The 27426-nt window shown below is 36.9% G+C and overlaps 1 protein-coding gene across 18 annotated transcripts in view; it reads left to right on the forward strand.

The window, feature by feature from the left end:
* The window catches only part of NRXN1 (neurexin 1), a 1117469-nt gene that overhangs the window by 574661 nt on the left and 515382 nt on the right, over positions 1-27426 (forward strand). For 17 of the 18 annotated variants that reach the window (XM_059942818.1, XM_059942803.1, XM_059942804.1 and 14 more), the window contains one exon: positions 3223-3342. In XM_059942818.1, coding sequence (XP_059798801.1) covers positions 3223-3342 — 120 coding nt within the window. Of the gene's footprint in view, positions 1-2238; positions 2266-3222; positions 3343-27426 lie in introns of all 18 variants that reach the window. The other variant, XM_059942806.1, reaches the window with a different exon arrangement.

The raw sequence follows: 27426 nt of genomic DNA on the forward strand, positions 1-27426 counted from the left end.
GAAATACTTCACTATTAAAGCTACCATCGATTAAGCACTGGTAGCAGTAAGTTTACATATGCAATTTCATTTCCCAAAACTCTATCAATTAGGTATTACTGTTTGTTTTTTTTTTTTTAGAAGAGTAAATTGAGCCTTAGAGATGTAAGGTGACCTTCCTAAGGTCACACAGCACGTAAGTGGATGATGGAAGCTTTGAACCCAATTTTGCCTTACTTGAAATCCCAGGCATCTAAGCACTTTCCTCTATTGTTTCTTTGGTTTCCAGACATTGTAGTTTTATCTTCACTTTCCTTTCCTTTTCAAACATATCCTGATTTTTAACCACTTAATACAAATATCCTTGTGGCTTGCTCCCAATTTTATTCAGTGATAAAATAAAAAGGACATTTATATAACTAAAATGAAAAATAAATTCAGGGTTTTGTCTTGTGCAAATGACTGTCAATGTTTAAATATTTTTCAAGAAGGTGAGTACTTTGAAAAATGTGACTTGTCAGGCATAGGCATGCATTCACTTGTAATACCTGAATATGTAAAGACTGTTGTGATAATGAAAAACATAATAAAGCATGTCTTGGTGCTCACATAAAGGCTTGGCAGCCACTCTGAGTGGCTGCTCTACAATATGGGCAGGCAGGTTATTTTTTAGAATTGCAATTTTACCATTTTTAGAGTTTAGCATTATTTTGCAATTGTGTTTCTGATAATTTTTGCAAAAAAGAAAAACGAAAACATGGCTCTTCATCAGTTCTTGCTCCTGATCTTTCCTTCTGCTGGGCAAGTCAGGGGAATAGTATCCTTTGATAACACAGCCCCTGACCCAGGCTGGGCTTGTACCAGAGGAAGGACTGTGCTAAGGAATATTGCTTCGAGTTTTTTTTTTTTTTAAACAAATATTAATTATTTTCGATCTTTAATGCCATGGAATAAAGATCGTTGGACCACTTACCTCTCACAGATTGGAAGAAAAACAAAAACTGAGCAATTTAGTGGCTCTTAGTTCTTTGATGCCATAGGTGAGAAAAACTATTACATCCATTCAGGTCTCCCAGGCCTGGGAGATTTTTATTATTATTAAAAATGACTATTATTTTTGTTATTATTACTATACTGATTATTATTATTACTATTATTATTATTATATAATTAGTAGTTACAGTATTATGATTTCTGAATTTGTAAAAATTCATATTGAATGTTTAGGCTACATTCAGTAACGTCTTATGAAGAATACCGTGACTAAGAAATTTCTAATAAAAATATGGTGGTAAGGCGTATGTTTAAAATTGATGTTTATAGAAACATCAATTTGTACAAAATCTAATTACAGATAATTCTCATGTATTCACAAGAGCAGTTACCTCAAAGGCTCTCAGTGTTAATGGCATCTAATTAGTCTGGTGTCTATTTTTGTATTTTCATAAAGCCTAAGATTGTGTTTACTAGAAAATATCTTCAGTTTATACTCTAAAGGTATTGAGGTAGATGGTGTTCCCTTCCCACCCTTCCCTAAGATAACCCTTATTAGTGAGGTTCTACTGTAATAAATATTCACAGGGCAGTATTTAAGAGTTGAAGACAGTTATAGAGGAAGAGAAAATATAGATGTAACTCTGAGATCTGTAAGAAATCTATACCCAGTCTGGTGAAAGCAAAGATAAATACTCCACTTTGCAATCTTGTAAAGGAATTTTCTTTATGGGGAATTATATTGCAATTTGTTTCTTCCATCCTTCACTTTTTCTTTCATCTACCAAATGGTGTATACATTTTGATAGTTTGGTGTCACTGTAAGGTCCAACTGTTGGCAGAGAATGGCTGGCATTACAGTTTTAAGCCTCAACTACAATAGCAAGATAAAAGACCTAGAGGGAAAAAAATAGAAAGGGATAATTGGTCCGCTAATGACCATCGTCTACACTGTATCTGCACGTGACAAATGGGGCTGCATGCTTCAACTAAGCAATGCAGTCACTTTGTGTCACTGGCTCAGTTAACCATTATATAAATACATATAGAGTGAAATTCTAATCAATTATTGCTTTCTTACTTTTGGCTTCTCTTAAGATTTATGGCTGTTAATTATTAATTTGTTTGCTCTACATAGCATTTCTCTCCCCCTTTACAGCAGCATGCTTTTTTGAATCTGAACGTTCTTCTATGTTTGCCCCATTTCAGTATTGCTTACTAACATTTAATATATTTTGCTTTTTTTTTTAAATTTTGCTGACAAAGTTGCATTGATGAAAGCTGACTTGCAAGGTAGATAGCCCTGTGTGTATAAAACAAGACTGAAACCCCGTAATACACAGTGGAAACCTCAAAATAAGATTTTTTACATTTTTGCAGTAACTGTTATTTGGGTGAAGTTTTCATTTTTCCCCTTCTTGAATGTTGTGCAAGAAGCCTTATTTTGTAGCATAGTTTGCATAAAGGCTTTCAGTCTTGAATATGTTTGTATAGTGATTACCTTTAGTGCTTTGATCATCCTTTTTTTAGTTCTTTGTTTTTCAGTGTTCTAGTTATGATTCTTTAGAAATAGACTAGCATTCTTTTTACTTGTATGTTACATGGGGGCATGTCATTTATACAGAGTTTTTAGTTTTATGTTTGGTTAATTGCATGAAATTGTTAAAGCATGTGGATTGATACTTGCCAACATACCTATCCAAAACACCCAGAAATCATAACTTTATTCATAGTTTCTGCAGGAAAACTTCTAGAAACTTATAGGGCATTTTTGTATAACTCTCTTCAGTGGTTTTTTTGTTTGTTTGTTTGTTTTTGTTTTTTGTTTTTTTTGCTAATCTGTATCTCAGTTTCATGAAGTTATAATCTCCATCTCTCATGGTGTCTCTACCCATTGGTCAGAAGTTAAGGAGATCCATGCGTTTTTCTAAAATCCAAACAGTGAGAGAGAATTATTGATGATGGAATGACATCACCTGCTACCATGATCATACGAGAAGCTATGTGCTTGCTTTTACTATTTGCTGGTCTAGTTTACTATTATAATGTATTTTGTCCTGTATTTGAAACTTGAGAAACCTTTATATTACAGCTTCTCTGTTCCTAATTCAGGTGTGTAAACTAGAACTTTCCAAACTAGTTTGGTCATGTAATTTGAGGTGTTGGCAACTACTAAATGTGACCTAGCTCATGTGTGAAACACTTTTAGATTTTTTTAAAGAACCCAAGTTGCTTTTGGATTGTTTTCAGGGCCCAGCACAACCTGCCAGGAGGACTCATGTTCCAACCAAGGCGTGTGTTTGCAGCAGTGGGACGGCTTCAGCTGTGACTGTAGCATGACCTCCTTCAGCGGGCCACTCTGCAATGACCGTAAGTTCCCCTCTGAGTGTAGACTGATGCTCATTTTTGCTTCCAGTTACTGTTTGATATCCCGGGTCTAAAGCTGGGAGTCTTTATATTATCCATGAATAAGTTAAACTGTCATAACCGGGAGGAGCATTTGGTTCCACAGAAAGGACATGTTTGAAATATTAAAGTGTCACTCAAGGATGCCATTAGCCAAAATCCGTGATGATGGTGATTGTTTGGTCTTCAACTCTTTGTTGGAATTTTTTAAATTGCTAATGGTCACCTTGTCGAAAATATTTTTTTCATTTTCTGTATATGACACTCCTCCCCTAGTTTTTGAAAGAGCCTTCGTGTTGCTTTCTATTAAGTAATATTTCATTTCATAAGATTATATCTTGAGGGCTGGAATTTTAGTGAATTGACAGGTTCATTATGTTTCTCTCTCTACATCTTTTCAAGCCCATACTGCCTTTTACGTTAAAAGACAGTATGTTTAAACTTTGTCCTTCAACTACACTCCCTTATGTTTGTGTTTGTGTTTTTTTCCCTTTAGTCTCACAGTATAAGCATGACAGGGGACATCCCTGGCAATGCAGTGGTTAAGACATCGCCTTCCAGTGCAGGGGGTGTGGGTCAGGGAGCTAAGATCCCACATGCCTTGTGGCCAAAAAAAAAAAGAAAAAACCAAAACATAAAACAGAAGCGATATTGAACAAATTCAATGAAGACTTTAAAAATGGTCCACATCAAAAAAATAAATAAAATTACATTAAAAAAAATAAGCATGACAGAAACACAACATTCACATTATATTATGGAATATTTGTGAGTGCCTAATTTATGTGATAGCAGTGTGGATTTTGAGACCATATTAACTGGTATGTGGGATGAAGTTCTGTTTCTTATCTTTCAAATAGATACTGCTTTACAACACTGCATCAAATGATAATGCAGGGGTTTCCTACAAAACTTTGCATTCCACTCTCTTGAGAAAATATATCTGACAGAGCCTTCTGGTTGTAAAATATAGTCCATGCTTACGTTGTAAATGCTACAACATTGAAGAAAAAGCTCTAGGATGGTGGGATAGCAGATGAGATGATTGAAGGTTTGGGCTTCCAGGCAAAGGCTGAGCTTGAGTATGGATTTAAAGAAAGACTAGAGCTTGTTCATTTTGACCTTTATCTATTTGAGACTCTGTTCATGTCAGTAGATATGTGTATCATAAGGTTGAAGATGGGGTCAAACCAGAACATGTTATTGAACTAAGTTGTTGCAGCCTAGCAATATAGTACAATTTCCTAGCTATCTTCAGGTTTCCTATCTAAAATATTGAATATAGGAAGAACAAGCAACTAATACAAAGTAAATAGTACTTGGAAGAGACATGTAAAGATCACACCACCACAAAAGGAGAAATATTTAGTCTTCATCCTACCAGTGAGCTCTTCCATTACAAGAATTACAAGAAACTTGAAGCCACAAACATATTCAAACCATCACACATTTGCAAACACTGTATTTCTGCAAATCAAATCATTCTTACAAACATTAAACCACATTTGGAGTTATGTAAATAACCTTATGTAAAGAGTCAATAAATACTTATATGTACATAAAGAAAAGCAAATCAAAGAAACTATATATCCTTTTAATAAAGATATGTAAATATGTAAATAGAATAGTAACTTCCTGCAGTTGCTCCTGCCCCAGAGAAAATAACATCAACTTATTTCCAAGGACAAACAGAAGACTGATAATTTGTTATGATTTTATTATGACAATTTTAAAATCCTGACAGATGTAGCTGAGAGAGCTTTTTTTTTTGCATGAAACTGGTTTTCATTTTGCTAAAGAACTTTCTCTGCCAAACTTTGTGCTTAGTCTAGTTTCCATGTTATACAAAACAGTTGTCATTTGGTTGTGTCAGATTGTGTATCCTCTTATACCAGTTAAGTATAAAGAATATAATTTTCTCTAGACAGTTCCTAAAGGAACATCAAGATCCTACCTTAAGTATCATGCTGTCTTCAAATCATTTTTACAGAAAATTATTTGAATGCTGCTCTTGGGTGATAGTAGTGGTGATGACAACGATAAGGCTATTTGCTATTTTCTTGTAAGTAAGGTAACTGTCATTCAATAAATATGTCTCCTGATATGCCTCTAGCACAAATCAGCATTAAAATTACTTTGGAGGGCTCTCAGAATACATGCATTTTGATTAAGTCATTATCTGTTTGTGGGTTTTCTGGAAATGGGAAATAGTTTTCTTGGCTTGTACACTGGTGTTTTGGTGGTGAGGATATGTATGTACAAATCAGTATTTAAAAGCAAATCTTATTTTCATATCAACTCTAGTTTGTAGATACAAACTGTACAATAGTGACAGTTACCTTGAAGACATGCAATTGATATGGCAATAAAAGTAGCATGCCACATTTTCTGCACTTTTTAAATTGATCAAAACAAACCTTATCTCTACATCTCACTGTTTTTCTGTAAGTTGCGCAAATAAAATTAGTGTGATTCCTGGGATTTTAACAAGATCCTTTTCTGCATAGAGGTTGACTTTTTTTTTTTAATGAAGCCATTTAGGACATTTTGTTTCTTAATGAAATTTTCTTCTCCACGCTTAGATATTTATACATAAATTCTGTGGTTGCAGCTGTCAACTGCATAGAAAACAAAAAAAGGAAGATAGAAACAAAGCTTTTTTTTAAAGAAAGGGAAAGAACACACCACATTGTAAATGAGATCTTCCCACCCCCACCCCTGCCCCCTACAGACCTTCTAAAAGTCATCTCTCTGATAATTTTCACAGAGTTAGAGTAACTAGAAATTTTTATTTATATTAGCCTGAAGACATAATTAACAACGGGAAGATAGGAATACGTTTTCTCTTGTAAGTGTAATCCTGGATAAATCATACTAATTAATGAAGTTAAAGGAATATTTCAAAAAGAAGAGGTACTTAGGCAAAGTGATGCCAAAGGCTACTTTTAAAGAAAAGTGTTTGTGAAACCCTTTCTTCCCTGGAAAGTTGCCATCTAAATGACCTACTCATCGACAAAAATAATTGCTCTGAGTGTGTGTGTGTGTGTGTGTGTGTGTGTGTGTAGGGTGGTGTAGTGTATATAACTCCTTAATTCTTCCATATCTGTGTCATATTTTAGGTCCCCAATATAATTTTTCTGGCTCATTGTAGCAATATCTTGGTTGAGTTTCCCCCTTCTTATCCCTTCCGCATCCAATCCATCCTATGCTTCCTTACCAGTTTTGTTCTTTCTTCCTGTTCTCCCTAGTTTAAATATCATAAGCTCTTCCTGATTCTCCTAACCAGAGACAATGCTTTCTCTCCTCTGACCTCTGTAGAACTTTGTTTATGCTATTTTATCAGCTATCACTTTCTACCTTATAGTTACTTATGTTTGGTCTTATCTCTCAGGAACAATAATCCTTTTTGCGGGGGGAGGGGTTCATAAGCCCAATGTTTTGTACCTTATGTTGCATATAACTGGTGATAATAGTAACTCATTAAATCAGTGTTGACTAGATGCATGAATCTTGCATAAGGATTTCTAGGACATCCTCAGTGGTCAACAATCTCTCCAAATTCATCAATTTGGAGTTCATGAACCTCCATGGTCTGACCCTAGCTTTCGTTTTCATTCTTATCTATTGTAGAACTTTGTCAATATGGCGTGTTACCGCCAATTAACTTATGGTGTCTGAGCAACGTTACACTTTCCCAATTTCCTCACCATTGCTTATGCTAATTTCTCCTCCTGGGGAGTGCACTCCTTCCACCTAGAATGCATTCCTTTCACTATATCTGCTTGAAGAAATGTACTTTCATTTTTCAATCTTTACCTAAACTGCTTCATCCCATGGAAACTTCCCTGGTCCTCTGAGCTGGGCCTACTTTCCCTCTTCTGGAATCTTAGAGCAACTGTTTTTGCACTTAGCACTTAGATTTGTGAGCTTTCTCTTGGATGTAACTACTTACTGAGTGCATGCTGTGTGCCAGGTCTGTGTTAAGAGTTGATATTCATTGCATTAAATCTACATATCACCTGTTCATGCTTGCACACACACACCATCATCAGACCATTGTGCTACAATAATCCTTTTTTTGCATCTACCCTGTGGTCCAGAATAGAATGTAACCATACTAGCTAATTTTTTTTTAATTAATTAATTTATTTATTTATTTTTGGGTGTGTTGGGTCTTCGTTTCTGTGCGAGGGCTTTCTCCAGTTGTGGCAAGCGGGGTCCACTCTTCATCGTGGTGCACGGGCCTATCACCGTCGCGGCCTCTCTTGTTGCGGAGCACAGGCTCCAGACGCGCAGGCTCAGTAGTTGTGGCTCACGGGCCTAGTTTCTCCGCGGTATGTGGGATCTTCCCAGACCAGGGCTCGAACCCGTGTCCCCTGCATTGGCAGGCAGATTCTCAACCACTGCACCACCAGGGAAGCCCCATACTAGCTAATTTAATATCAGGTTGGGGAAGATGAATATGGCTATGATCATACGGAAAATAGTGCACATAATAACACTGTCACATTACATTAGTGTGGAAATGTTGTGTGCCAAATTACAGTTCAGCTTCAATGGTGTCTGTTACCATAAGGGATTAATACATCATAGTGCTGTTATTTTGGTGCTAGGAGGGTGGGGGCATTGCCGTTAAAAGACTATTTTCAGAATTCTAAACTTTGCCAAAAGAAAATCTTCCTGATAGGAATCCATCATATCTTTTGTATGAGAATTAGTATCGTTCATTGAAACAAGGATGAAATACATTTGACTGTGACTTGTTACCATGGCATTTTAAAGTATCTTCAGCTTTGTTTCTCACCTTCTTTTGTTGTTTGAAAAGAGAATCCAATACCCAGTATTTGAACATCAATATCAGAACTACTGGAAATGAATCATAACATACATAAAAATAACTTGAATCAAAGTAACATTGTTTCTCTCCGATGTAGATCTGCCAGTAGTATTAAGCTGTGAGCTGATTTGCTTCTGGTGCCATTTATGGCTGGATAAAATTTACCAATTAGCTATGTCCACAACCAGACCCTCCCTGTGAGTATGCTATATCTTATTAACCTTAAATCATTCAAGCATTTCTAAATGGCGGCCCTGAAGTTGTTGAAAGCAATTCATAAGTAATATTTACTGATAATGCTTTAGAAAAACTATCTAGGGTCAGACCTGTCTTAGGTTAAACCATAAGGGATTAAAATATTGTTCATACTGAGTCAGAAAATGCAAAAAAACAAACAGAACAGAAAGCATAATGTATGATAGAGAAATGAACTATATAATAGAAGTGCTATCTTCTGCTATTGTATATAAATTTATCTTTGTTCTTCTAGTTGGTAATAGATATCATAAAAGTAAATGCATAAAAAGAAGCATTAGTCTCTTTTCATATTGCAATCGGGCAAATGACAGTTTTAAGCTGTATCTATATAAGAAAATTTAAGTGGGAAGAAAAGCCCCCAAACAGTGGAGCGTAGAGTATTGCTGTATTTGAATTACTCAGATTAGTCCCGTATATTTTTCAGCAGCTGAATGATCCATGATTCTAAATAGCCTTTTGCTCTGTGTAACTGGTATCAATTTGGCCCCAGAAGTCAAGAAAGAAGGCCCAATCGATTTTCTTTTTTTTTTTTTTTTACCCCTGCTGTACTCTCTAGTTTTTCTGGCTTGCTTAAAAATCTGACTTTGTGGACCTTGATTTTGCTCTTACATTGGTGCTCTTCACTGCAGGCCTTATAAATGTAAATACGAAAGTGGTCTTTGATGTGGTCATACTGTCACATCCCACAAGAACCCAGCTAGACCAGGGCTCCGTGGAGAGAAGTCCTCACCAGGCACCTTTGTTAACTGTCCTTAAGGGGTTACCGTGGTTCCGGTTCTCACAAGGTGCTCTTTCAGAGAGCTTTAGGACCCTAGTCTCTGTCTGAATAATTTTTTTTCGTGTGAGTGCATTTTGCTTAGGCTTCTGACTTTGCTGTTCAGCGGAGCGACACAGCGGGTGCAGAATCCAGGCTGCGGTGGGAGACTGCCTGAATCTGAGGTGCTCATTTTTGAAACTTGAGGCCTTTGGGTTTACTCTGACTTTTGAAATGGATTTTACTTCCCCAGAAATGATGCACTGAAAGCCCTTGTAAACAAGCTGAAGATTTATCCTGGTGAATTCTCAGATTCCTGCATATACTAAATAAGTATAAACAATAAATAGTTTAATCAAGAAGATATGTGAAGAGTAAAATGTTAGGTAATTATCCAACTTTATGGAATCTGATTATCCTGGGCAACTTTTAATTAATTAATTTATTTTTTTTAATTTTTGGCTGTGTTGGGTCTTCGTTTCTGTGCAAGGGCTTTCTCCAGTTGTGGCAAACGGGGGCCACTCTTCATCGCGGTGCACGGGCCTCTCACTATCGTGGCTTCCCTTGTTGCAGAGCACAGGCTCCAGACGCGCAGGCTCAGTAGTTGTGGCTCACGGGCCTAGTTGCTCCGCGGCATGTGGGATCCTCCCCAACCAGGGCTCGAACCCGTGTCCCCTGCATCGGCAGGCAGACTCTCAACCACTGCGCCACCAGGGAAGCCCCTGGGTAGCTTTTAAAAGAAGGAGTATAAGATTAACAAGAATAAGTTTAGTTTTTGTGAGATAGATATTTGATTTAAAAAAAGAATAAAATTGCCTTTGAATCTGGAAGGAAGTGGTTATATCAGGCATAAGTTGTTTATATAGTTTGTTGCTGTGAATATACCTAACTAGTGCATAAGAAGGACTACAAAGTAATTCTACATAGATCACACCAACATATTTTAATGTGAATCACATATTTAATGGGTGTTATATGCATGTTATTTATATATTATAAACCTTATCTTTTCAATCTTCACAAATATTATTTTCAATTTACAAGTGAGGATATTGAGGCATGAGCAGTTTAAATAACTTCTTTGGGCTGAAATGACTGGTAATTGGCGCAGAAAGAATTTGAATGTAAGTTAGACTAACTTCAAGCCCATATTCTTACTTGCACCCACAATTCTTCCCAGAAAGGGATAGAATCTGAAACGCCCCAGATGCAAAATTCCCCAGATAAGTTAGTAATGACTGATATTTAACATTGTGGATTTTTTTTCCATCCTCATCTGACTCTTGGTTCTTATATTTAATTTTAGGCATTGTGTTGCATGAAACGTGCTCTTCCCCTTAACTGCTCAGTTCTGCTTCCAAAGATGAGTTAAAAATTCATAGCTGTTTAAAGCATACTGTCATTAACTTTCAGTTCTTTTATAAAAAGTTACTGATTATGAAAATAGAGATGGGAATTTTCTGTGATGTTTCTATGACAGCCTGGGTTTCTCAAAAATAATAATTTAATATTTGATACTGAAGTCAGGCAAAATACTTCCCAAGATTCTTTTACTTGAATCAGATTTCACAGTGTATATTACGGGAAAGGAGGAGCAAAGATTCAGAATTGTGCTGACCGTGGAATTGGTGCCAAGTGTTTGATTATGTTGATTACATCTCAGTTTTCTCTTTATGTAGTGTTGAGGCAGAAAGGAAAAAAAAAAATGAAGTCAGAGGTTAGCAGTGTGGCCTTTAAAGGTTTTTGGAAGATTCACAGGGATAACACAAGAGAATGCATGAAGCCCAAATCATGAAAAGTGCCTACAGGATTAGTAGTAAAGACCAACTGTCCCTTGTATTTGTAGGGAAGGGAAAGAAAGCTCAGGGGAAATGTGCAGAGCCCAGAAAAAAAGGTCATGATAAAAATAATGCTGTGCTTGCATTAACGAATAATTCTAGTAGTAAGGAAAAAAGTACTACTGCGAAGAAAATGCACCTTGCCCAGCAATCCTTTTTCCTTCCCTGAACAAAGCATTCTATGTCTTTAATGAGATTTACTGTAGCAATTAAAACGTTTAGGAATCTTTTACGGGGAGGAATTATGGTGTCCTCTGCAGCTCAGTGCTATTGTACATTGCTACTTCTCTGGTAGCACTCTACAGCAGCATAAAGTACAAGGATGCTTGTTAGCTCTGGGTATTGTGGAGTGTATGATTTTAATGACCCTAATGATCTAAATTCACATCTCTCAGAAAATGGCCTGTAGAGCCTGAGGCCTAATCTCCCCAGGATTTGGTGAGATAGGAAGGTACAAAGGCGTTTCTTAACTTGAAATGATTTCAGAATGAAACAAGTTTCATAAAAGGAAGAGCTGATATAGAAGGGTGTTAAAAAGAAATGGGTCGTGAACAAGGGGGAGGCTGTGTTTGACGGAGACTGGAAACTGTATTTGTGTAGGTGTGAGTGCTTCTTATGAATATATAACACATGACCCTTTAGGGAGAGAAACAGATGGAATACGTAGCAGGAAATAAAGAATACATTTTGCTTGGTTTCTTCACTCAAATGGTACAGGGTGTATTTTAATATTTGGCATCTCCTGTTGGGAAGCTTTCAGGGCCTCATATGGATTTCAGCAGCTCAGGACAATACTGACATTGGGAATAGTGCTGGGTAAAAGCAGACCTTTGAATACGATTGCATAACTTCGCCGGGTCATGACTTGATGCATACATGTTTCAGCCATGTTTCATGTCGAATCCTTGATGGTCACTTGAACGCCCAACGTGAAGGAATCCAGAACCAAGGATCCGGATTCATGCAATCATCACACCCTCAGAGTAAGGCTGTGTTCTGAAACTGTGGGGTTCATCTTCCATGACATCAATCACAAATCTGCTCTCCTAGGTCCTATGCAAGGCAAGTGCTCCATTTTACTAAATTAAAAACAGAAAAGTGTCAGAGAAATATCATTTCCTCTCAGCTGCAGGAGACATCACAGAAGTAATTAAACTGGATTTTTGGTATGTTACGTACATTCCTTTCATTGACAGTGACAATAATTCTGTAAATCAGAGCTTGGAAGCATTTTTAGTGCTGTTGAAGTGTGAAAGATAAAAACCTAAGGTTCTTAAAATTAAATCTCATGAAACTAAAATTGATCTATGGAGTACAGTGTAAGAGGCTGCTTCCTGAGTTGTGAAGGCAGTCTCCCTTCTGGAATTCAGTGCCTACAAGGTATATAATGATGATAATGATACTTTTTTTTTTTTTTTTTAAACACTGAGTCCCTGAAAGCTATATTGGTGCAAAATCAAATGGAGTAGGTGTTCAGTACAAGCTATCGTTTGTGGTTTTAAGGTCACTTGGAAAATCCTCTCCCCGTAACCCCAATATCTCCTTTTCTAATGTTGCCAGTAAGCTTTGTTGACATTCATTTCCCTAGCATTCCTGTATTCTTTCACTCAACATTTAAGGTTGTCCACAATCTTGCTCAACAAACACAACTGTACACTGTGCCTCGTATGCTCAGGCATCAACTCTTTGATACTGACATGTATAGAGACACACGGGTGTGGTCACTGAATGTTCTCTACATGTTCACCTCTGCTGAACGAGCCCCTCATTCGATTATCTTCCTCCTCCCCGACTTCTACTCTTCCTAAGAAAATTCATTCCATAGAGGTGACCCAGCTCAGATCAAGTTCATCCAGAGTAGGACAGTCTTCATTTAGTGATTTATCAGCTTCTGAGTCTCCAGTTACTGTCTAACATGTGTCTTTTTATGTGTGTATGCCTTTAATTCCCAGCTGTATTTTACATCCCATTCTTCTATTTTTGGTATTATTTCTCACAGTAAATGTTCTGCAGTACTTGAAGATCGGTGTCTTGAAGCCTCCATTAGTTACCTAATTTTTTTAAACACTTTATTTTTTAAAGAAGTTTTAGGTTCACAGCAAATTAAGAGGAAAGTACAGAGATTTCCCGTATGCCCCCATCCCCACACATGCATTGCTTTCCTCATTACCAACAGCCCTCACCAGAGTGGTACACTGGTTACAATTAATGGACCTACACTGACACATCATAATCACCCAAAGTCCATAATTTACAAGATAACTGATGTGTGTGCCCATCCCTAAAGTTCTCTAAAATACATGTATACACATATTATATGATATCTGACAGGGATAGTGTATTATGTTTTATCATATCACTGTAAATACATTTTTCATGATCTTTATTCCTACTAGTAAAGACCCATGTGGAATTAGAGTCTTACATAGCTAGAAAGAAAGTGCTTTGAGTAAAGATGTGTGTGTTTATCTGGGGGTGTGGTTAAGTTTGTGTGTGTGTGCAAGTGCGCATACCATGGGAGATGGATTTAAAAACATCACTTTCTATTTTCTTCAAATTCCGCTGATGTCCTGCTTTGTATATTATCACATAAAATCTAACAAATTCTGAGACCTTTAGTTGTTTCAAAGTAACTATTTTTTGTTCAGTTTTCTTTTTTCTCATTAATTAGCTGATACCTGCAGGAATAATGACATTATTATGAAATGCTATACTGCTTATTTGATCTTTTCTAGCTAAGCTTTACAATTTTGCAACGTTGGGATGTTTTTCTAGCAATAACATAAGCTCTCTGGGGGGAAAATGATACTATTTCTCCTATAATAGCATAGCACTGATATAGTTAGCTCACCAGTGTCCTTGAAGAATTCTCTAAATGTTGCCTTTGCAACAGCTCTGGAAGAGCCAAGTGCCCATACGATGTTATATAGATGGAATTCAAAATATTCTTGTTTTTTTCCTTTCAGATTAAATATGATAAAGATATCATTTGTGTATACAACTGTACCAAGTGCAAGAGGCAAACTTGGCCTTATTGCTCTGGTTCAGTATTTTAGGAGAATTTGCCTAATGTCAGCTTAATAGGATGATGAACATTTTCTACCTCTCAGTCAGGACGTAGAACCACAATCAGTCTGCCAGGCCCATAATGACAGCCTCAGAAATAGAACTTGCTTGGTTGTTGGAGAGGTTGAGAAAGGGTATAAAAAAGAAATTCCAAGTATACTAGAATTTGTCTACCTAAATCAAAGAGAAGGTTATAAAATGAACAGCCTGGACTAAATCAGTGGTTCCCAAAATGTGGTTCTTGGACCAACATTGTCAACATAACCTGTGAATTTGTTAGAAATGAATATTCCTACATTCCAGACCTCCTGAATTAGACACTGTTAGGTGGGGCCATATGAAATCTGTATTTTAAGAGCCTCCAGATAATTCTGATATACCCCCAAATTTGAGAACTGTCAGACTAGATGACCTCCAGACTCATCTTGTTAGTTCTATGCTTTCCATATAACAAAAACTTTATTTAATGGAATAAAGGAAGTTTGCCTGAAGAATTCTTATAAGTAAAACACCACGACTAGAGGTGGTTTAAGTACAGTCTAGGCTATTTCTTTCATGGTAATTGAAAACAACTAACAAATTTTCATTTTGATAATTAGCCTCTGCAGTAGGCTGGCAATCTTAAAAATGTTTGAAAAGTTCCCACTCACACTACTCATGCTGTGAAAAATCTAGTTCAAGGCAAAATATTCCCTGCAGTATGAGAAAATTGACTAAATCCAAGTACACATCCCTCTGTTCATATTCTTTGGGATTCTTCAGAATAATACTCTGATAGTTGGTTTGGTTGGACCATAAAATATTATTCTTAAATGCAAACACATTTTAACCTAAAAGAAAGTTGAGTCAATAAACCACTGTCAAAAATGCCATTCATATGAGATAGTGTGCTCTTCACATGGCATCTTTTTCCATTGCCTAAAATGTTCCACATCTATACTTACCCTTCCCACTTTCTAAATAAATCTGATCCCATTTCAATTCCCTAGATAGGATTTCCCTTCTCATAAAGAAATATCCCATATCTAATGAGATCTTCATTTTTCCTTATTTATCTTTACTCACAAAGAATGATTCATGTGTGGATCATTTAGTCAGGATTCCAGTATATGACCCTGAACAAGTCACTTGAGTTTGTGAGCCTCAATTTCCCCATTATAAAATGAGAGATTTGGTTTGCCTGGTCTTTAAGGTCCCTAGAGCTCCAAGGGTTTGTGATTCATTCTTACTATATTCTTTCTTTTCTTTTCTCCAACCCTCAGACCTATTTTTACTCATGTTTAAGGATCTTCTAGGATGCAGCCTATAGCTCAGTCGCACAACACTAATCTTAAGCTATATTTTAGCCAAAGACCTTTCCTGCCAAGTCCTATAAAAAAAGGAAGAACTTGGGAAAAGAAATCCGATTAATGGTATGTCTTCCTCTTTGAGAAAGGAAACATTGAATTAATCCTGAAACACAAGGCAAAGACATCCGCTCTTCGTTTCTTTCACGTTTGTGTAGCTATTTATTTATAGCTCCTTTTAGATATCTATTTACATCAAATTTGTTTTAAGTTGAAAATTTTACTGATACAGGAATCATGCCTGTGTACTTGCTTAGCTAAATGCTGTATGTAATTATTAATAGTACTTAAATACTTTTTAGTGATTAAAAAAACAATATAATTAGTGGTGTATAATTGTTAATATGATCAGGATACAGCTACTAATTGAACATTTACTATGTGCTGGGTTTTTCATATTAAATTTTTTTATTCTCCTACCATTCTCTCATAATCAGAATTATGGCATCTATGTTACAAAAGTTGTATCTAAGGTAAAGAAGTATTCCCCTGTTCACATGTTAATAAGAATAAGAATTCAGGCTTGTCTCACTTAAAATGGTCTGCCATCGAGAGATGGTATCATGTAATCTCTTAGTATTGAATAAAGTAGTCAAATTGAGAAGACTCACATGCTTTCTTTACTTCCATTTCAAATGTTTTAGAACACACACAAAATGAATAAATATATGCAAATGTCCTTAATGTAAGAAATTGTAAAAATGAGGAAGAACTGATACAGAGCAAGTTTAGTCCTATTTTCTCAGCTAAATCACTCATCTTCAGGCCTGTATCCTATACTGATACGTATTAATGCATGTGACCAGCACACCTAATGAGACTTTACAAAGACTTGCAGCTTCAAAGAGAAAACCTTTGTATACCTTCAGTGAATGAGCAGACTTTAAAACTGATGCTTATGAAGTAGGGTATAGAACATCCTGAATAACCCAGGAAATTATGTTTTCTCTATTTAAGATAGAGAAAATATTTGGGATGTTGTTAAAAGCATTCATGAAAATGGTAAGCATATGGTTTTTCCTAGTTAGCAGGTTTCTGGTCTATAGTTTTAGTGTGTAAGGAGGAAAAGGATCATCTTCAACAGTGGAGCTAATCTTTCATGAAGTTGCCTCTTCCACCTGCAATTTCTATACTTCTGAACAGATAATTTCCTTTTGCTGGAAACTACTATGATTTAATTTTAGTGAATTCCATCTCTCCAGCTGATACTTGTACTGTGTAGGAGACTTTAATACCTCTGCTTCTGGCCTGAAACACTGCCGGTGGGAAATGAGAAACAGTGTGAAAGCATCATTCCACCTTCCAAGGGTCACTTGTACAGAAACAGAGGGCCTTGGGCTTAGACAGTCTGTAGGTTAGGAACATATTTACATGGTAAATTATCTGAATCTGAGACTATTATTAATTGTGCACTTACTATGTACAAAACGCTGTGAGATATATGGAAAGTGAACTGATTGGAACCATGCCCCCAAAGGAGTTTTTATCTTGGAAGAATGATTCCCAAGACCCAGGGCAATAGGGAATATTGTCCGTTTTGTTTCATGACCTATTGTTAAGTGCTTACAACAACGCTTGGTGCTTAGTACCTACTCAATAAATATGTATGCAATGAATAAAATACATTGTTAATAAGATAACTAGTAATTTAAGTACTCATTGTATGGTGCAAACAATTGCCATTTGTGAACTCAGAGGAGAGGGCAAGCACAGTAGTGGGCTGGCTGAGTAGAAGTGAGGTGGATCTCAATTGGGTAGAGAGAAACAGGGAAGGCATTCCATACAAGGGACATAATATGAGCAAAGGAGAATCTATAGATAAAATATTCACAGATCCAAACACATCTTTGGGGTATCACTATAACATCAAGTACACTGCTAGGCTCTGTGTATACAGAAATGAACAAAAGGAGGCTGTGGGTACAGTGGAAAGATTACAGACTTTGGAGACAAATAGACCCAGAATTGCAGTCTGACTGCACATGGTACCTATGTGGCCATCATCATTGATTAATGTGTCTGAGACTTGGCTTCTTCATCTGTAAAATGAGGCCATGATAACAGATATTGCAGGGTTGTGTTGAGAATTACAGGTAATGTATAGTAAGATACTGTACCCCAAACTGGTCAGAATTGGTATCTATTGCAATGCTGCCCTTGCCTTTGCTTTCAAGGAGCTCATAGACAAGAGGAAATGACTGGCATGTATACAGATCATTACTACTTTGCTCCTTCTGGGGACCCCTATAATGTGAATGTTGGTGTGTTTAATGTTGTCCCAGAGCTTCTCTTAGACTGTCCTCATTTCTTTTCATTCTTTTTTTATTTATTCTGTTCCACAGCAGTGATCTCCGTCAAGCTGTCTTCCAGCTCACTTATTTGTGCTTCTACATCATTTATTCTGCTATTGATTTCTTCTAGTGTATTTTTCACTTCAGTTATTGTATTGTTCATCTCTGTTTGTTCTTTAAATCTTCTAGCTCTTCATTAAACATTTCTTGTATCTTCCAGTCTGTACCTCCATTCGTTTTCTGAGATCTTGGATCATCTTTACTGTCATTATTCTGAATTCTTTTTCAGGCAGATTGCCTATCTCCACTTCACTTAGTTGTTCTTCTGGGGTTTTATTTTGTTGCTTCTTCTGGAACATATTTCTCTGCTGTCTCATTTTGTCTAACTTTCTGTGTTTGTAGGCTCCATGCTGCAAGACTGTAGTTCTTTTTGCTTCTGGTGTCTGCTCCCTGGTGGGTGAGGTTGGTCCAGTGGCTTGTGCTGGCTTCCTGGCAGGAGGGACTGGTGCCTGCCCACTGGTGGGTGGAGTTGGGTCTTGTCCCTCTGGTGGGCAGGGCCATGTCAAGGTGCATGTCTAGAGATGACTTTGGGCTCAGGACCACTTTAGGCAGCCTATCTGTTGATGGGTGGGGCTATGGTCCCACCCTGTTAGTTGTTTGGCCTGAGGTGTCCCAGCACTGAGCCTGCAGGCTGTTGGGTGGGGCCAGGTCTTGGTGCCAAAATGGTGACCTCCAGGAGAGCTCACACCGAGGAGGAATATTCCCTGGGAATACTCCTTGCCCCCATAGTGGGCCACGGCCAACCCCACTTCCCCAGGAGACCCTTCTAAGACCCGCAGGTAGGTCTGGCCCAGGCTCTTACAGAGTCATTGCTTTGCCCTGGGTCCCAGCATGTGAAACCTTGTGTGCACCCTCCAAGAGTGGAGTCTCTTTTTCACCCCAGTCCTGTGGAGCTCCTGCACTCAAGCCCCACTGGCCTTCAAGCCAAATGCTCTGGGTGTGCCTCCTCCCAGTGCCAGACCCCTAGGCTGGGGAGCCCAATGTGAGGCTCAGAACTCTCACTCCTGTGAGAGAACCTTTGTGATATAATTATTTTCCAGTTTGTGGGTCACCCAAACTGTGACCTGTGGGATTTGATTATTTCACAAATGTGTCCCTCCTGTCATCTCATTGTGGCTTCTTCTTTGTCTTTGGATATAGAATATCTTTTTTGATACATTCCAGTCTTTTTTGTCAATGGTTGTTCAGCAGTTAGTTGTGATTTTGGTGTTTTTGTGAGAGGAGGGGAGCTCAAGTTCTACTCTGCCATCTTGTCTCCCTTCAATACTTTGCTTTTCAAAGTGTGGTCTGGGGACCAAAAGCCCCTGCAGGCTCATTAGAGATGCAAACTCACAGATCTCCCCTCCCCCTACACACCTACTGAATCAGAATCTGCATTTAACAAGATCCCAGGTGATTCATGTGCACATTAAAGTGTGAAAAGCACTGCTCTAATAGAGGTATGTAACTAGGGCAGAGCAAGGAGTGACTAAGTAGACTTAAGAAAATGAGGAGAGACTTCTCTTAGAAAATGAAATCTAGAGGAATTCAGAGAGAAATATTATAAATGCGTGGAGTAACTTGTTTAGTAAATCAGAATTCCTGATTTGAAAAAGTTGGTATAGATTCACCTTCTTGACACCACTATTTTTACATCGCCTTGACTTTTGGTAATCCCAGTGGTTTTCGCAAGTGAAATGTGTGCCATGGCAACAGTTTTATCCAAGTGAGGCTAATCCTTGCTTCTTGCTTCAATGCATTAGACGGAATAAGCTCTAAAATCTAGGATTTACTGCCAACCTGTCCATAAGAGGTCTGAATCCACAAGCCGTCTCCCAAGAAACTCAGAATGCAGACATTTCATTGGATAGTCTAGTTTAATCACAAAGGTCTTAGAAGACATTACTTCTTTCTGGGCCAGTAAATGGGATAATGTAAGAGTTAGTCATCTGATGCTCAGGAAAAAATAAATAGCCAGCTTTCCCTAGGCTGTCCCTGAAAGCCCCTCTGGTTTAACATTCATTTTCTTTTTAATGTTAGAATTGCTTCCATTTTATGTGGAGCCACGTGGTTCTGTTCGTTGAGTTGGCAGGTGGCTCCAATCCTATAATTATGATCTTGATTGTTGGCTGCCAAAGCACAAAAGAAAACTGTAGTAATCCACTGAGGTGGTCTTTAGTGAATTGTTGCATATGCTTTTTGTTATATCACTGCACATAAATCTCACAGTAGCAATAAAACTATTAGGGTAGTAAAAGATATGCATTTTAATTTTCATAAAAAGTGTCATAAAATTCAATTAACTACACTTTCCCAAATTGCAGTTCATTCTGGGAAGCCCTGGGTTTCCTAATCTGAAATTACATGTTCCGTTCACTTTTTCTAGTGACCTCCATTAATGCTTTAATCATTACACCTACTGCAACGTTATCATCTCTGGCATCCCTTTGTCTCCTTATCTTTCTATAAATTTTCTCCTGCTTTTCTACTTACAGCTTTGCAGAGGCACTTCCAATACAGTTTTATTTATTTTCCTATTGCCTTAAATGGAGGGAGAATGGGAGAACGAATAGCATAAGTAATCCCCACAAATTTAGGCATTATAATTACACAGAATGGAGGATGTTCTTTGGTGCTATACCCACAAGTAATGAGGAAAAAGCAGAGGGGTTTTATTTATTAGACTGCAAGAGAGTCTGACCAACCACCACTTTGCTAATCTATAAAAGTGAACATTCCTCCCATGTTTTTAGATTGTTCACCTTCTTCTCAAAAGTAGTTTAATAGCACAGACTAGAGAAAGGTCTCCTGGTATTCAGATTTTATTACTTTCACTGACTAAAGTGCAGTACATTTCCTAGTATAATTGCACCCTAGTTGTCACAATAAATGAACACGATATATTTTATGATACACTTTACTTGCTTATTATCATGTTTGTTCACACATCTCTCAGACTTAATAACCCATGGGGGGCTTCTACCAACATTGGTGAATGGAAATTAGTGAAGTTCTCTCTTTCATTTGTGGCAAGATTTTTATTTCAGCTGTACAAAAGCCATACACAGGATAGATAGTAGATTTAGAGAATTTTTGAAATATCTGTAACTCTGCAATATTCCCTGCTCACTGTGTGACTTTTCTAAATTTCACTACTAATCTCCCAGAACCCACAAAAGTGAATATCAGTTAAATGCATTTTTAGTGGAGACCAACTGACGTTCCTGATTATTTTACAAAACAAAATCAAAGAAAATCCTGAATGTCAATAGAACTCTCTTTTGAGATATATATTTATATATGAGTTCAGGTTGACCTTTTGCAGGGCAAGGTTGCTTTCTACATTTATGGTAGGATCAGAAAAAATATCAAAATATTCATTTGGTTTAAATAATTTGGAGTCAAAATATAAGAATCCAGCCCTATTAGCATGGATATTTGAAAGATTGTCCACCCTGCTTGTTGCAGGACCATTACAGATCTTATCATAGACATCTAAAACATAGCCTAACAGTAATGAGATCTTTTTCTTTAAGGAGAGGATAAAGGAATCACATGCCCTGAATCATGTGGTATTGCATTAACTTTTATAAATGTGCAGGGCATTTTTCCTCAAATCAGACAGGGCACAGTCATGTAGGCTTGGCCATAAAGTGAGTAATTAGGTTCCAGCTTTTGGGCAAGTTTAAAACATTTTTGACTGGTTATAAAGACAACACATACTTGTAGAACCATTGAAAATATAGAACAAATAAAAGGCAAAACAAAACCACCTGTATTTCTACAATTAGGCTTCTTCCCTTTTAAAGGAAGCTTTCAATTCAACATCCAGGAAGTATTTACTTAGTATTTTCTATGGGCTTAACATGGTGTTAACTATTGAAAGAAAAACAAAAGGAAAGAAAGAAGTTAAATTTACTCTGTAGATATCAGACAGAATTGTGACATAACAATGACATAGCATTGGGACAGTAGCCACTATGTAGTATTGTATAGTTTCTGTATTGCAGAATCTAGGAGGCACCGTCCACCTCATAGTCATTGGTCACTGAATATTTGAACCATTATTTCAACGGATAGTTTGGCAGCTCTATGTCTTGATGAAGCTGTGCCTTTTTTTTTTTTTCAGTTCACACAAAGTTACCATATGTGCTGCAGTGAGAAATGCAAGATGGTGTCTAATCAAGAGCAAAATGATCTGATACAATATAAATCCCAGTGGCCTTACAAACGAGAAATAACTTAAACTAGGCCTTGAAATTCATCTAAGATTTTCTTACTCAATTTAAAAGAATTAGGAAGTTGAGGATGTCAGTGCCGGCTTCCCAGATCTACCTTCTGGGGAACCAATGGGGAGGAGTGGTGGGCAAAGAGTAAAGGCCTTCCCTACTTCTGGGTGGCCTTCTCTTGAGGAAATCTCCTCTTGCCAATCTCAAGGTAGAAGGATTGCCACGGGTGTCCTCACCCTGGTATAAGCCCATTTTCCCTGCCACACCATTGGCTTATTTGGTATGAAAGTCCGTTCATATGTCATTGCTTGGGGTTGACCGTTGTCCCCATCCACCTACATTGAAGTGATTCTCTCCCATTTTTACAAAGGTAAGTGAACAGAAGTCATGGTTCTTCCCCTCAAGGAGCTTAAAATCTAGTTGGAATATCAGACACTGATCAAATACCGCCCCCCTCAAAATTATAAAATTTTAACTCAAATAAGTGCTGAAAAGGAGAATGGTTCACACATTGAGAGAATAACAGAGGTAGGTCTCAGATATCAGAGTTTAGAATTTTGTTTACTTGCCTTTTGAGATTGGACACAGCCTCATTGTAAGTTGTTTTCCTTTGACTGCAATCATTCATTCTTTCTGTGCTCCAAGAGTGAAATGGACAGAAGCTATCAGTACATTTGTTAGGTATACGCACAGAGAGATTCACTGACTTCCTCCAGTTGAAAAACTTTATATCTTTGCAACTGCCTTCCTTGCACCTCTTGCCTGATTTTGAGCAAAAAATACGGAATTTATTTTCCCTGGAAATACTCTTTATCTCCCCTGATATAGTAGATTGTTTTGGTTATTTGAAGTACTAAAGGCCGCCCAGGATTTTTCTAGAGCAGTACATGAATAAATCCCTTTACAGAAACTAAAAGGAAGAGAACTTCGTGGGGTGAATAGCAGTTGATGTCCACAAAGAACTGTGTTTCTGTCGTGGTAGCAGAAACAAGTTATGGGTATAATGTGTACTACATGCCAGCTATTTTGGTGGTAAATTTAAAAGTGTGAGACTAGGGTGAGGCAAGTGAGGCATTCACTAGGGTGTAAAATTTAAGGGGGCACTAAACACTCAGTAATTAGTGCAGTATTTGAAAAAATAAAAATTAATGCAAAAAATCCATGATGAACAAAATATCAAAATTTTAAATCAAGAAAGCATCAGTATTACTGAGTTTTCCTTTTGTCTCAGACTCTACTATAGCTCAGCACACCAGTGTTAGTGATCCTGTCTTTTTTAAAAATGTTGACATTTTGTCCATCATGGACAGATTTTGATGTTTAAAATTTTAATTTTGATTTTTAAATATTGCTTGGTCACCGAGGTTTTGGTTCCCCCCCCTTAAATATTGATCCTGAGGCAAGTGCTTTCACTCCAATCCTGGCAAATATCCACTTCAAAATAAAGGGCAATTGGCAGGCACATAATCAGAGCAGAGACGGAGTTGCAACTTGAACTTGGCTCTGTTCGTTATTAATCCACAAGTCCCAGGACTTCTTCTGCAGGGCTGTAAATCAAAAAACAAATAAATAATACTGAGTATATGACATCATTATGGGTGCTGTGGGTGCTGTAATTTGCTGAGGAGACCCAGCTTCTAAGAGGCTAATCACAACCGAGGAGTTAATTGCATCCCCTTGCATTTCAGGAAATTAAAGTCAGGCAACTCTGTTCCACACTGTTTTCTATGAAAGCTTGTTACTTTTATGTATACTTATTTTTCATGTGACAGAAAATGGATACCCCACAGCTAAAATTAAATGCCGTTTACTACACTCTAAGTTGGCTAAGGCCAAAGATTTTTGTCAGAGAAAAAGAAAAGATTCATTGCCCATCTTTGATTATCTTGTCATTGGATAGAAGTTTATAAACACACTTAAAATCACAAAAGCAGTGGAGAAGGAGGTGGTGAAAAACCCTTGAGCATGTGTGGGTCGTGGTGTAGTTTTCTCCTCAAATGCAGTCCGTCCATCGTACCAAAACTTCAAGTTGACTTTTGTATTTAATTCTATATTTTATGCCCCAGGCACATTTTTGTAATTAAACAATTAAATAATAAAATTATTTTAAAATTTCTACATGACAAACTTAAGAAATTGAAAACATCCCACAGATAACTGAGGACAGATTTTATAAAGGGCATATGGAAAATCTAGAGGGTTTTTACAAGTTTAGTCTATGAACATAAAATAAGTCTATGTGTAACTGTTTTGACAGTGAAGTAGTTGAAATTTTGAAGACGTTCTTTAAATTCTATAATAAAACAAAGAGTGACATCAATCATTCACTGGTCATTCTCAATGATCTGTATCAGTCTCCTTCTACAGAAGAAAAAGTTGAGGTTGAGATTTTTCAAATGCTTAGCCCAAGATACATAGTGATTTAGTGACACATCTCAAACTAGGACCCCTGGAATTCTCTTTCTCAGGCCAATTTCCTTTCCACTCTGTAACGTGACATCATTTAATCACGAAACAATGTTCCACCACTTGTGCTAACAAACTATAAATAAACACTGGCTGTGAATTTTCCTCACACAAATCCACAAATGACATAGTCCTTGCCCCACACTTTCTATACCACTAAAGACCATACTTGAAAACAAAGCTAGAAGCCAGTAGAAGAAGACTCTCTCATATTCCCACCATCTCCACTTTCTTCTTCGTCTTATACTTCGTGATTATTTTTTACTGTCTTACCTTGCCTATCTACTCAAGGACTCAGTCTTTCAGTTTATTTCCCTCTCTTGCCTTGAACCTTCAACATTATATATTAAATTATACTAATCCTAAAAACAAATAAACCCCTAACCCTTCCTCTTGACCTGACATCTATTCTATGCCCCTTTTCTTGGCTCTCCTTCATGGCCAAGCTCTGTGAAAGTTTTTAATGATAAATGCAACATGACATTCACTATTCAGCCCACTCCATTCTGGCTTCCCCAGCAGAACTCAGCCAAAACTGTTCATTCTAAGAGCACCAATAGCCTTCCCATTGTTAAATACATTAAATGTTTTTTTTTCAGTTATCATCTTACTCAGTCTCTCTTTGATATTTTATGACTCCTTCATCCTAGAAACATTGTGTACCCATGACACTATACACACCTGGTTGTCCTTCTCCCTCTATGACTCCTCCTATCCAGGTATCTTCTAGTTCTGCTGCTCTACCTACCTCCTAATTGTTGAAGTTACTTAATTCTTGATTTCAGGGTTCTTCTCATTTAATATCCCACTAGCTAAGTAATCTCCTCCATTCCCATGTCCTTAAATACTATCTTTATGCCCATGACTCTCAGATTTCTACCTTCAGCCCAGACCCCTTATATTGAGATGTTGGCATAAAAAATTGTATTTAACATTACTATTTGGATATCGCACAGGTGTCTCTAACTTCACGTCTTAAATTTAACTCTTGGTACTTCCCTCCCACCTCTTCCCTCTCCCCCATATCTCTCTTTCCTTTATGTTTCCCCATTTTAGTAAATAATGCCTCAATTTGTCTGGTGAGATAATCCATATGATTTGAAACTTCAACCATAGGTATATATTTGAGAAAAAGTTTCAAACAATGAAAAATTTAAGTATATTTGTGGCATCACATTTGTCTTTTATTACAAGTGTTTAACCCATGGGTCTCATAATATTTCTGGTTTATAGACCTTAGAAATAACAGAAATGAAAGGCAACACATAGGTCCTACTATGTGCTAAGCACTGTACTAATATTTGACAGGTAGCAGTGTTATTTTCATTTTACAGATGATAAAACTGAGGCACAGAGAGGTCAAGTAACTTTCCCAGGATCATAGAGCTATTAAGTAGCAGAGATGAGATTTGAACTCTTGCAGTCTGGTTCTAGTGCCCTTGCTCATAAAAACTATGCTATACTGCCTTAAAATGGTGGCAGTGATGGATACATGTAACTTTAAGCCAGTGTGTTGAAGACTGAGAAGAGAGACTCAACTAGAAGAAATTAGCAGTGGATTCTGGTCCAACTTAGTAAACATTTAACAGTGCTTAGAAAGAGCTGATGTTTTATTATATCCTCTTATGATTCTTTCCAAGTTTTTTGACAACACAGACTTGAGTAGTAGGTATAATTGTCTTATGGGCAGGAAACCACCAAATCAGATGCTAATAGATGATTATTTTCCACGTAAGTTTTCAGAAATTCACAGTAAAATTTTCATTATTTTGGCATTCTAAGACCAAAATAATATGGAACTGTTTTGTCTTTATATGAGGTCTTTCCTGTTTCTTCCACATTACAACTACATTTACAATGATTGATTTTTGAAATACAAAAAGCCCAGAACAGGTTGTACAGACAGTTTGTTGTTTCTGTGGAGTGAGAGTCTTGGACAAAATGCACAACCCCATTCCTTTCCCATTAGACTCTTGGGAAACACCTAATGTTTTTCTGTCTTTCCCACTGACTGCTAGAAAGAACAAATGCCAGTTATCCCAGTTAAACTGAGAATGGTGAATTTCATGTTACATTAAAATAAACTACATTGAATGTTTCATATGATTGGAGAGCTTATAAATTGTTCATTTTTAAAGGATATAAGAAATACAACTCTATCCGTTTATTCTAAATCCTTTTAAAATAAGCTAATTAGGGGAAAGAAGGAAGAATAAATGGAAACAGAAGTGAAAAGAGGGCTAATATTCCATTTACCACAAAGTAAATAATTAAGTAGCTAATCTATAGATTAAGAACCATTGAGACAGATGACAACATTTTTATGAAACTATATTTTCTGAATTATGAGGATTGTCATGCTTTAAATTTCTTGGGTTTCTTAAGTGATATATAATCTTCCATGATGTTCTGATGAAAAACCAAATTCAAGAATTATGTAGAAGTAAAGGTACAAATCTAGAAAAATCAGAAGATCTAGAAATTCAATGATCTCTGTTTGGATTGTGTAGAAACTAAGTGAATATGCCTTTAAAAATAATTCAGTAAACAAGAGAGCATACCCTTGATGAAGAGTCAGGGTGAAATGGAATTATGTTATGTCTGATGTAGATTAATTTTTCCCGCTATACCATAATGGATGGACTTTAAATTTCTTACATCAATCAAAAACAAATGAAAAATTGTGTTTGAACAGTTATAAAAGCATTATACAAGCTTATATATAAAGACCATGGTAGGTTGAAAGTTATGTACATGTGCTTTCTTAAATCAAAAATGTCAGTCCAAAGCAAAAATAACTCTTTTTAAAGGAAATATGAGATTTTTGTGTGTGATAATCCCAAACCACATTGGAGGGAGGGGACATTAATGCAAAAGGAGAACTGAAGGGCAATGAGTCTTTTTGTTCAAATGTCACCTTCTCA

This window comes from Balaenoptera ricei, chromosome 13, assembly GCF_028023285.1.
Source record: "Balaenoptera ricei isolate mBalRic1 chromosome 13, mBalRic1.hap2, whole genome shotgun sequence".
Taxonomy (NCBI): domain Eukaryota; kingdom Metazoa; phylum Chordata; class Mammalia; order Artiodactyla; family Balaenopteridae; genus Balaenoptera; species Balaenoptera ricei.